Source organism: Oncorhynchus mykiss, chromosome 9, assembly GCF_013265735.2.
Source record: "Oncorhynchus mykiss isolate Arlee chromosome 9, USDA_OmykA_1.1, whole genome shotgun sequence".
Taxonomy (NCBI): domain Eukaryota; kingdom Metazoa; phylum Chordata; class Actinopteri; order Salmoniformes; family Salmonidae; genus Oncorhynchus; species Oncorhynchus mykiss.
Window position 1 is genome coordinate 39,062,951 of NC_048573.1, and position 12,493 is coordinate 39,075,443.

The 12,493-nt window shown below is 43.6% G+C and overlaps 1 protein-coding gene across 1 annotated transcript; it reads left to right on the forward strand.

Moving 5' to 3' along the window:
* The first annotated feature begins 1,199 nt into the window (after positions 1 to 1,199).
* On the forward strand, positions 1,200 to 9,435 carry LOC110532019 (translocating chain-associated membrane protein 1-like 1). Its single transcript, XM_021615603.2, has 11 exons — positions 1,200 to 1,596; positions 1,988 to 2,048; positions 2,192 to 2,310; positions 2,622 to 2,738; positions 2,848 to 2,906; positions 3,564 to 3,648; positions 3,866 to 3,936; positions 5,109 to 5,213; positions 5,452 to 5,595; positions 5,742 to 5,902; positions 6,012 to 9,435. The coding sequence occupies exons 1-11, from the start codon at positions 1,477 to 1,479 to the stop codon at positions 6,077 to 6,079; spliced, it is 1,110 nt and encodes a 369-aa protein (XP_021471278.1). The 5' UTR covers positions 1,200 to 1,476; the 3' UTR covers positions 6,080 to 9,435.
* The last annotated feature ends 3,058 nt before the right edge of the window (positions 9,436 to 12,493 follow it).

Here is a 12,493-nt window from a genome sequence, read left to right on the forward strand (position 1 = left end):
CACTAAGACCAAACCAGATGGGATGGTGTATCGCTGCAGAATGCTGTGGTAGCCATGCTGGTTAAGTGTGCCTTGAATTCTAAATAAATCACAAACAGTGTCACCAGCAAAGCACACCCACACCATCACACCTCCTCTTCCATGCTTTATGGTGGAACACACATGCGGAGATCATCCGTTCACCCACAAAGACATGGCAGTTGAAACCAAACATCTCAAATTTGGACTCCAGACCAAAGGACAAATATCCACCGGTCTAATGTTAATTTCATGTGTTTCTTAACCGAAGCAAGTCTCTTCTTATTATTGGTGTCCTTTAGTAGTGATTCATTTGTTTAATACATTTTTTGTTACTACATCAAATTAAATGTTATTGGTCACATACACATGGTTAGCAGATGTTATTGCGAGTGTAGCAAAATGCTTATGCTTCTAGATCCGACAGTGCAGCCGTATCTAACAGGTAATATCTAACAATTCCACAACAAAACCTAATATCTAACAAATTCCACAACAGAACCTAATACACACAATCTAATAAAGGGATGGGATAAGAATATATAAGTATAAAATATATGGAAGAGCAGTGACAGAGCGGCTGAGATGCAATAGATAGTAAAGAATAGATAGTGAAGGATACAGTATGCAGTATATACATATGAGATAAGTAATGTGAGATATGTAAATATTCTTAAAGTGGCATTATTAAAGTGACTAGTGTTCCATTTATTAAAGTGGCCAATGATATCAAGTCTGTAGGTAGGGGTGGCTGTTTGAGAATCTGATGGCCTCGAGATAGAAGCTGTTTTTCTTTTTCTGTTTTTCATGATTCCATATGTGTTATTTCATAGTTTTGATGTATTCACTATTATTCTACAATGTAGAAGGAAGTAAAATAAAGAAAAGCCCTTGGAGGAGTAGGAGTTCTAAATATATAGATTCTACAGAACCTACTGTATTGAGTATTCCCAACCCCACTTCTACCTCTGTACATATAATAGTTGTTTCTCTAAACATTGAACATTGTATTTTTCGATATTGGTCTTAAAAAAATGTTTTTAGAGGCATGTTTGTAATTGTTTTCGTAAATTCCTCACTACATTTGCTTATAAGCACAATACAAATGTACATTGATTCAAACGTAATGCAGCATCTTGATTGACTTCTCCACGTTGCAGTTTTCAATTGCGGGCTTTTATTTTGACGGTTTCCTCATTACCATACAAAATAGACGTCAGCATTTGTGCAGCTGGCAAAAAAAATACTGGTGGACGTTTAACTGACTTACGAACAAATCGCGTGTGTGTTTGGTACATCTTTTTTTGTTGTCGTTTCTTAGCTAACACATGACCTGCAATTTACCCAGTGTACTGGCAGTGGTGGAGGGAGCAAAAGAGGAGAGTTTGCATCTGTGTGCAAGCGGGGGGCAGCGAGTGACTGAAGTGCGGCAGGGAGGGAGAGCTGTATCGGTCAGCCATGGGTTTCCGAAAGAAGAACAAGAGCCCGGCGGTGCTGAGCCACGAGTTCGTGATCCAGAATCACGCCGATATGGTTTCGTGTGTGGCTATGGTCATTCTCCTCGGCCTGATGTTCGAGGTACAGTGTTAAATCCTGGGATGTATGCTGTATAAGTTAGCTTAGGTAGGGCAAGTAGCTAGATCTTTAAAAAAAAAATGTATAAAAAAAGCATCGTCTATGTTGACGAGGGGGGCTGGGCGCTAGCGTCTCCCTTCTCATGTGTCACACTGATTGCACACGGGGGGGCACTGTTCAAGCTAGTGGCTGCCTGGTCAGCTGGCGTTTCACACAGCCTAGTTGGCGATCTAATATTGCCAAATGGATTGCTAGCCAGTTAGCTTTGAAATATATCCGTGTTACAGCAAAATACGGGGATTGTTTACATTATCCACCCCAACCTCTGCCTAACACATTTGTACTGTTTTTGACTCTCACGCACATTTACACTTATGTCCTTCCTTTATTGTAGGTGACAGCGAAGTTTGCCGTCATGTTCATCACTGTCCAGTACAATGTGACGCAAGGTCTTGGTAAGTTTTTACATTTGTCTTTTGTATCTATTTTTAAAACAAGATAATTTGCCTTTTTATTACATTATTTAGTACTTGTATCCAATACCTTGTATTTGATTCCCTCAAGCCATGTTTTTTGTTTGTTCTTTGTGTGTTATCAGATGAGCGGGCTGAGCCAGTGAACCTGTACCAGTACGGCCCTAAAGACATGGCCACTGTGTTCTTCTACCTGCTCATTGCTGTCATACTCCACGCCTTAATACAGGAATACGTTCTTGACGTGAGTGGCTATGCACACAGACCCTGACACACTGTGTGTGTGTGACCTGAGAGAGAAAGCGGGACCTCTGTAAAGGTCGTTGCTCCACAGAATACATACGTCACTGTGTATGCGAGTGTCCCCCCCCCCCCCCTTCTTTTCCATCTCTCTGTGTGAGTCATAAAATAAGGTCTGGCCTTCTCTCATCAGCCTTATCCTCCTCACCCTCTTAGCCATTCTAATAGCATCCCCCCACATCCACTACACAGCCCACAACAAATGATAACTGACACGTTTCCCAGCTTCTCATGTCCTATTCTCTCTGATTTCAGAAAATGAATAGGCGGTTGCATCTGTCAAAAACCAAACACAGCAAGTTCAATGAGTCGGGACAGCTTGCTGCCTTCTACTTAATCTCCTTCATCTGGGGCTGCAGCATCTTAACAGCGGTAAAAAGGCCAACGAAGCACTGCCAGGGAACATTATGTGACGAGACGAGCACTCCATCCCGTTGTATTTGTTCTTTGGCTCACGCCTTCTCTTCTTTTCATCTGTTAGGAGGAATTTGCAACAAATCCTACTTTCCTATGGGCGGGCTATCCACACACCCACATGGTGTAAGTAAGGATTTATGCATTTCATTTTACACCTTCAGCTTGCTCGGTCATTATTTCAACAATATGTCAGTAGGCCAGGGTAAGACCTCTATTCATCACGGCTCGTTCTGTGTGTTCTTGTTTAGAGTTACCAAGCATTCTTGAACACAGGTTTTCTGGGAAGGCTTGGCTGTTTTGAGGTGGCACATCGGACAGGCCTTGCTTTCCCAGGGTGCATTGCAGCCCCAGTATTGCGTGTGGGAGTACACTTCTGCTGTATTGGGCTGCCTCATCAAATCCATGTTAGATGTCAGGTTCCCCTGAAATATTTATTAAGAATGGGGTATTTTACTCAAGCTAGACACACAGCGCCAGGTGTCTCTGTCTTCCCATCCTTTCCAGATTTGTCATTGTGTTACGAGGCATCTTATTTCTATGCCTTTTAATTTGTGGGAAATGGAATAAGCAGGTATGTATAGATTGTGAACGGAATATTTTCTCCCATATTACCTTTTTATTATTGATGTACTTTAATGTACCATCAAATAACATGTTTGTAAAATGCATATATTACGGGATTGAAGTTATCATGGTCAAACCTTCCAATCATATCCACTCCCTCCCTACATTGATAGACCTGATCTCTCCCTCTGCCTGCCTGTCACCTGTCCTCTGCAGCTTTCAGGTGAAGTTCTTCTACATTTGCCAAATGGCCTACTGGCTCCACGCCCTTCCTGAGCTGTACTTCCAGAAAGTGCGAAAGGTAAGCGCCCATGATCGCACCATGGGTTATGTCCTAAAGATGACCCATCTGTTATTTTAAAACCTGGAAGGATATATCTTGTTATACTGTAATTGTGCTACGTCTTGTGACTAATTCCCCAATGTTTCATATAAACATATACGGTTCCTATTCTTTATTCTCATCTTACACTGATACAGCAGTCATGAATAAAGGCTCTGTCCTGCTTGTTTCTCAGGAGGACATTCCCCGCCAGCTCTATTACATTTGCCTTTACGTCTTCCACATCACCGGTGCCTACGTCTTAAAGTGAGTGTGTCCTTTTCAGTGAAGTGGTCAGATAAGAGGATGAATGGGCTATTAGAATGGAGCTGCCGTTCGGAAGTTTTCTGTTTGCACTTTTATTTAGCCTGTATTCCACGGCCTTGAGTGAGCCGTTTCCCAAATAGTTGAATGAAGCGGCAGAACCTCTCTTCAAGCCGAGGAAAGGGTTTAGTATGGCAGAGGGGTAAACGCACTCCATATCTGGGTGCTCCCGTCATTGCAATGAAGTGTGTGTGAGCAGCTGTGGATATTCCCTTATCGCCTCGTGACTGTGTGTGAGGTGGCCTGGTTTAGTGTGATGGGACGATGCGGACAACAAGGGAGGTATTCAAACTATGCCAGAGGGATACCGCTGTCAAAACAATCCCGTTTATGTCATATATCCCAACGAGAGTTTGTGTGCTGGGTGGGGGAGATGGGCAGTCTTTTAAACTTACCACACACAGGTTATGTCTGACAAACTCATTTGTTCTGGGGAAAGTGGCTATGGAAAGATTTAGTAGTAATAGCAGATGGTAGAATCATCAGTAGTCAACTAAACCAGTTAGAGGTACTTCTGAACCGTGGCCCAATATTATGTAATGGCCCTCCGTCCTCTCTCCTTCAAGACCGCTGGTCTGGCAGCACAGGGTATTCATTTGATTCTAGTGCGCCCCACAGGGCATTCATTTGATTCTAGTGCGCCCCACATCTGTTCCTGATCACCGGGCATGGCCGACGGGAGTCTAGGGAAGGAAGGAGGATGTTCAAGACTATTTTCAAATCGCTTCAATGTGATGTATCCTGTACCCCTGTCGGGGCTGGCTGACCATGTCCTCAATCGGCCTCAGGGTTGACGTTTCCGCTAGGGTAGCAGCACTCGCAGTGGTGCTGTTCTTACCAAATAAAACAAATGCAATCTTTCTAATAGATCTGACACCTACTACTGAACAATATTGGAGTATTGCAGCTTATAATTGCATGCATCAGTTATAGGCTGTTATGGTAGATATGCATAAATCATCTGGATGTCTTTAAAAGACAATGCTTCCTGCTGCAAATGTGAATAATATTGAGTATTTCAGTGCTGTTAATCCCTGTACAAAAAATGCCATCTGAAGTTCTGATATGTTTCACCTGGTGCTGTGCTGACTTCCTGTTTCCTGTGTGTTCACTAGCCTCCACCGGCTGGGCCTGGTGCTGCTTGTACCTCACTCCCTGGTGGAGCTCCTGTTCCACGCCTCGCGCCTGTTCTATTTCAGTGACGAGAACAAGCAGAAGGGGTATGGATTGTACACTGGCAGTAGAATCTGCATACAGGGTTTTGGAGTTTAGTTAGAATTATCCCCAGCCTTCAGCAACTCACTCGTGTGCTCCAATGGGAGCTTGTCCTTCTATGTTGGTGTCCCCTGATTTTGGTTTGAATAACTTGGTAGTGATGGTGTCTTTACATCAGGGTTTCCTAAACACCCCCCCCCCCCCCCCCCCCCCCCCCCCCCCCCTCTGATTCTCCTTTCCCAGTTTCACTTTGTGGGCGATGCTTTTCGTCATCGCACGCCTCGTCACCCTCACCCTCTCCGTACTGACATTCGGCTTCGGACTGCCCCGTGCAGAGAACCAGGGATTCTCATTGGCGGAGGGAAACTTTAATGTGCTCACCGTTAGGCAAGTCATGTTCCTTAAGGTCACTTTTTAATTTGCCCTCTCTCCCCTTCTGATTGGGGCCTTGAGAGCAAGTTAGAACTTTTCCTCTATCTAAAAGAATTGAAGCCTGCTCATGGCTGGTCCTCATGTTTCCTTCCCTGACTCAGGATGACATGCCTGGCTGCCATTTGCCTCACCCAGGCCTGGATGATGTGGAAATTCATCAACTTTCAGCTGAAGAAGTGGAGGGAGCACAGCCAGAGCCAGGCTTCCAAGGTGAAGGCTATCAGCCCAAAGAGCAAGCCCCACAAGAAGGACCCAGCCCGGGGTGAGTCCCCCACCGCTGCCCACTCTAAACACCCACCTCCAGCCATTTGTAACTCTGTGACGCAAATATGTTTCTGACATGTTGTTCTTGTTCCTTTTTGTTTTGTTAGGTTCTGCCAACGGTGTTGGTCTGAAGTCTGATGACAAGACATCACCTCGGGCAAGAAAAGCCTTGTAGAGATGGAGGGCGAGAACTAAGTGAGGGGGCTGCTCTCAATGTGACACTTTTCACCACATAAAAAAAGTTAACTTACTGTTCGCCAAAACAACCACTTAAATGCACAAAGAAACCGTAACTTAACCATCTCTTGAGTTAGAACTGTTAAAAACTAGGTTCTGTTTTGATGACCTGATATGTTTGTGTTCAGTCGTTCTTTCTCAGGATGTAATTAATGTAGGCCGGGCATGGTCGACTGGTTCAACGCTTTAACTGGATAAATTGGTCAAAAAAGTGTCCCTTTTTGGAGAGGACTTCCTATTGCATCCAGCTTCAGGGCCTGATTCTATCAAACTTGTTAACCGGGTTTATGAGGAAGTCAAACAAGTACTGTTCAATTTGCATTAAAAGAGTGCATGTCAGGATTCATGTTCTCAACCGAACATGTGGAAGAAAGAATGGGGAAGCATTGGGCATGAAGTTTAGCCGTTTACCTGGCCGTTGGTTTCGATTGAATAGGGACCTCACCATTAACTCCTAAAAGGTGTCTGTTTACTGCCTGTATTGTTACCTGCCTTTTGCCATATGAAACCTGGGCTATTATGGGATTGAGGGCACTGTTTGTCATTAGTAGCCCCCATCTTCTGACTCAACTGGCCTTCATCCAGGAACCGGAACTCCTGACGGGAGATACTGTCTTTATCCATGCAGACCTAGATCTCTTGAGCAGATGATGCATTCGTGTAAGAGTAGGATTTGTGCAGGTGAGGTTTGTGTGTTTCATTCAGTTCAGGATTTCGATCCATGATATCTTCATTTAACAACGGCGGTCCTTTCTGCGCTCAAGTTGTTGTTAAGCTTCGAGGGTCATGGTTAGGTTTTGACGTGCTGTCATGTTTGAGTTTGCATATCTCAGAAGCATTCGGTGGCCTTTTTTTCACATCCGCTGGTAGAGTTTTGAGTTATTTATTTCAGTCGTATCTTGTTTAAAAAAATATTTAAAAAATAATAATGCTTTGGTAACTCTCTTAACCAGCATAGACGAGGTACAAAGTGAAACGCTTTGTCTCGGCGCTCAACCCAAATAATACAAAACTCCTTTAAGTGTCCTTAAAATGTCAGTGACGCGAGCTGTGAAATTTTCCTTGGGTTTCCTTTTCTGTTTGCCTTTTTTTTTATATCGGGGTATATGATGGCGGGCAGCTGCCTCCGGACACACCCACCTATTCTACTGTACGTCCCGTTCTCAGATGGGAGAGGAGTCTGTTGGTGCGTGTTTGAGCCTTTGTGCATTGTTACCTGTGGTAATGCTTCTGTTGCGTCCGTGAGGAAGTGAATGCGCCGCATGAGTCATGCTTTCGTCTTTGCTTTTTTTTCTTGGTGAGGGGGGAAAAAAAAGTTGTTGCCCTTGTGGTGTTATAGAATGCGACACAACCAGTTTATAGACTCCCCTCGTTTCCTTTTTGAATCCTCTACCTTGTTTTCATTTCACCCTTTTTTGTTCATTGGCGAAAGGCCTTTGTAACGAAGACGATGAGTGACAACTGAGTATATTCTATATAAAGTTAGTTGTTGGATGCTTATAACCTCTGGCCCTTCCTTAACCCTGTCCTGTATGAAAGAGATTCTGTGAGTTCTGTTTGCCAACTTTGGGGTGACGGGGGGGGGGGGGGGATTCTTGCTCCACCTTTCCAGTGATTTGGACGTTTGCCTTTGAACACTTATGTCCTACTGCAGACCCAATGCTGTTGCCACAAATGGGCCAGGTTACCACTCCTGCTATGGTGAACCTGATCTCAACTCTGCTTCACCAACTTCTCTGACTAGCGTTATAGTTGGCTGAATCATGTACTGGTCTGGGACCAGGCTACTTGTTTGGTAGGTTGCGTATTTATTTTTTTTGGCAGGAAGTACATGAGGAGTCGTGACTAGTTTAGTCCTCATAGAGTGTTATCTTAAGTTGAGTGTGGAGGACTTGTGTTCTGTTATGTGGCAATGTCTCTGAGGAGGAAAGGTGGAGCAGAGGACCTTTTTTACACCAGTCTGTACTTTACTGTATCGGATGTTTAAAATCTACATGAATCTAACGCTACACTGTGCTAAAAATGGTCCGAATTTTTAAAGCTATTTTTATATATTTGAAGAACTTAGTTCACCAATATTCGGCACACAGATATAAATATCTGAATATTATTTTGCATCCACATTGGCATGTTTTTCTACATCAAAAGACAAAGCTTTCTCCCCTTTCTAAGTCAGGGTTCACATGTCAGTTTCACCATCGTAGTCTATTTCATAGACTCGGCTGTATATATTGAGTAGAGTAAATGAGAACCACTCTGCCATAAGATGATGCTCAGAAAGCACTATGTGGAAACTGTCTACTGTAGTTGTATTGTATTCTACTGTAATTGCTATCTGCTGTCCATGGCACTAGGTAGCAAAGCTACTGTTTTATCAGCAAGGATCCTGATGTGTTTTTTTTTATTGTTCTAAGGTGTATTTAAATCAGTGGGTCGTCCTCCTCTACTAGCCTGATCCCAGACCTGTGTCTTCTTTAGCCAACTCCTCTGCTAGCATGACAACCATAGTCAGAGACGTTGACTAGGATATTAGTATCTGATCAAGGACCAGGCTATTGCTGACCCTGTAAAACAACACATTTCACTTCACCTAGCTGGTGTGTGGCACTAACACATCGAACTATATACAACACTTTGGTGAAGTGTTAATTACAATAAAGGAAAGATGATCATTTTGCCCTTCATCGATTCCTTTATGAATTGATTTGATGTCATGATACACTGAGGGGCCCGAGTAACAGGAGTTTCTCTAGCCAGGTTAGGACACACGCTAACCCTGTAGCATTGAGAAGAGTTGTCTTCTCAATGCTACAACCGCTATTGAAATATACAGTGTCGTGAAGCATGACACCAATGGATGCCCCTGTGTACTGTCAGCATGTTGGGTTGTAAGCACTGTTCTGTAGCCTAGCGCGAGTCTTGACTGCAAGGACCGTTTGATCTCTGGTAAGGTGGCAATGGGCCAACACAATGCAAAGACCCATGCTAATCATTTATTAGTGTATATCAGCCGTTTAGGGGGCAACGACCATTTGATGCATTTGCAATGGGATGCATACTCCTTCATAGCAGCCAGGTACACAGAAGAGAAACATGGTTATGGTTCATGCACTGTCCTTGTTTTGTGTTTTTGCTGCTTGCTTCTAGATTTTTTAAAAAATTATTTCAAAAAAAAACGTGTCGTCTCTGAAATGCTCTGGAATGTAAATTTATGCAAAAATCTTGGTATTTCTCAAATTTCTTTTGTTTGTACGTATTTCATGTTTGAATAAAGCCTTTGATTATCCAGAGTGATGCTGTCGTCTTTAGTGGGATTTGTTACGTAACCTAACGTTTGGAGTGTTTCTACATATGTCGGCGCGGGGGGTGCAGTCCTTTTAAAATACTCATTACTGTATTAGAATGAGGAATGTCTTGTCAGGCGTACAGCAGGGGCTTATGAGACACCATTCAACTGATGTTTATATTGCTGTGTCTGCCCCTCCCACTGTTTTTCTTATGTTCAACTTTAGATTGGTGTACCATCACACACTCATGCTTAATTTTCACTACATGGATACCAATTTGAAACTTCTGCAGACGAGGCTCACGTTTCTATTTTGACTTCATCTCAAAAGTATTTTCCATGATTATTTGTGCCATCGAAACATCAGAGGAAAGCAAGATTTTGTGTGTGTGGCTCAGTTGGTAGAGCATGGCGCTTGCGACGCCAGGGTTGTGGGTTCGATTCTCAAGGGGAATTGGAGCGGATTGTTTTAGATCTCTGAAGATCAACGGGGAAAGTTATTTCACAGACAAACAGGTGGACATTTTGTGTGAGGGCAGAAAGAACGATGAATAAAATACTGCTGCTTATCATTTGGATTATGCAGGCCGTTTTTGTAATGCTCCTTCCGATTACAAACGATGTTCGGCAATGGTTCTCCATTGTTCATGTATTTTGTTAAATAACAGGGTAGCTAGGCAATTAGCTGATTTTGTAAATGGTGCGCAGAGAAGACCAGAAAAATATGAGCCATTTGTTTTCAATATGTGAGGGTTACATGTTAAACAGTGAAAGTTACGTTGAAACTGTATTGTAGCCGTTACTGGGTTCAAAGGTTCACTCTGGGTTCAAAGGTTCACTCTGGGTTCAAAGCTACTTTGGCCTAAATATTTCTGTACCTTAAATAGTATTGTGTGTGTGTTGTGTAATTGTTAGATATTGTAATAATATGCCTTTACAGTCTCCACGTATTACTTCCTTGATCAAACAAAAAGCTACAAAGGAGTTTGCAAAAGCGGAGATGGACTATTTGCAAGGCTAATGGTTAATCAATAACTAATAGTTAAGCACATTTGGATCCGAGGCCTTCTAATTTTGTCATTTCAAATCAACGTTCAAATATGAAATTTCAACTACTGTAGGTATAACTAATACATTCCCCTACATACACTGCTCAAACAAATAAAGGGAACACTAAAATAACACATCCTAGATCTGAATGAATTTAATATTCTTATTAAATACTTTTTTCTTTACATAGTTGAATGTGCTGACAACAAAATCACAAATTATCAATGGAAATCAAATTTATCCACCCATGGAGGTCTGGATTTGGAGTCACCCTCAAAATGAAAGTGGAAAACCACACTACAGGCTGATCCAACTTTGTAATGTCCTTAAAACAAGTCCAAATGAGGCTCAGTAGTGTGTGTGGCCTCCACGTGCCTGTATGACCTCCCTACAATGCCTGGGCATGCTCCTGATGAGGTGACGGATGGTCTCCTGAAGGATCTCCTCCCAGACCTGGACTAAAGCATCCGCCAACTCCTGGACAGTCTGTGGTGCAACGTGGCGTTGGTGGATGGAGTGAGACATGATGTCCCAGATGTGCTCAATTGGATTCAGGTCTGGGGAATGGGCGGGCCAGTCCATAGCATCAATGCCTTCCTCTTGCAGGAACTGCTGACACACTCCAGCCACATGAGGTCTAGCATTGTCTTGCATTAGGAGGAACCCAGGGCCAACTGCACCAGCATATGGTCTCACAAGGGGACTGAGGATCTCATCTCGGTACCTAATGGCAGTCAGGCTACCTCTGGCGAGCACATGGAGGGCTGTGCGGCCGCCCAAATAAATACCACCCCACACCATGACTAACCCACCGCCAAACCGGTCATGCTGGAGGATGTTGCAGGCAGCAGAACGTTCTCCACGGCGTCTCCAGACACGTCTGTCACGTGCTCAGTGTGAACCTGCTTTCTTCTGTGAAGAGCACAAGGCGCCAGTGGCGAATTTGCCAATCTTGGTGTTCTCTGGCAAATGCCAAACGTACTGCATGGTGTTGGGCTGTAAGCACAACCCCCACCTGTGGACGTCGGGCCCTCATACACCCTCATGGAGTCTGTTTCTGACCGTTTGAGCAGACACATGCATTTGTGGCCTGCTGGAGGTCATTTTGCAGGGCTCTGGCAGTGCTCCTCCTTGCACAAAGGCGGAGGTAGCGGTCCTGCTGCTGGGTTGTTGCCCTCCTACGGCCTCCTCCACGTCTCCTGATGTACTGGCCTGTCTCCTGGTAACGCCTCCATGCTCTGGACACTACGCCGACAGACACAGCAAACCTTCTTGCCACAGCTCGCATTGATGTGCCATCCTGGATGAGCTGTACTACCTGAGCCACTTGTGTGGGTTGTAGTCTCTGTCTCATGTTACCACTAGAGTGAATGCACCGCCAGCATTCAAAAGTGACCAAAACATCAGCCAGGAAGCATAGGAACTGAGAAGTGGTCTGTGGTACCTACCTGCAGAACCACTCCTTTATTGGGGGTGTCTTGCTAATTGCCACAGAAGTGTGATTGACTTGGAGTTACATTGTGTTGTTTAAGTGTTCCCTTTATTTTTTTGAGCAGTGTATTTATTTGGACAGTGAACTTTTACACTCTGAGCATTTTGGATTTTGAGATCAAATCTTTGAGGTCGACAGTACACCTTTTATTTGAGGGTATTTTCATATATACAGAATCAGTCGAAAGAGTGTGCAAAGCCGTCAAGGCAAAGGGTGGCTACTTTGTTTTAACACGTTTTTTGGTTACTACATGATTCCATATGTGTTATTTCATCGTTTTTGATGTTTTCACTGTTATTCTACAATGTACAAATCAAGAAAAGCCCTTGAATGAGGTGTCCAAACTTTTGACTGTTACTGTATGCTTTACCGTTTTGACATTAAAGCACTATGTATCTAGTCCCCGCATTTGAAGGTGACATAAGTATTTGGACAAATTCACTTATCGTGTGTATTACATTTAGTCAAGTTTGTATGTGATCCCGTATTCCCAGTACACAATGACTACATCAAGCTTGTGACTA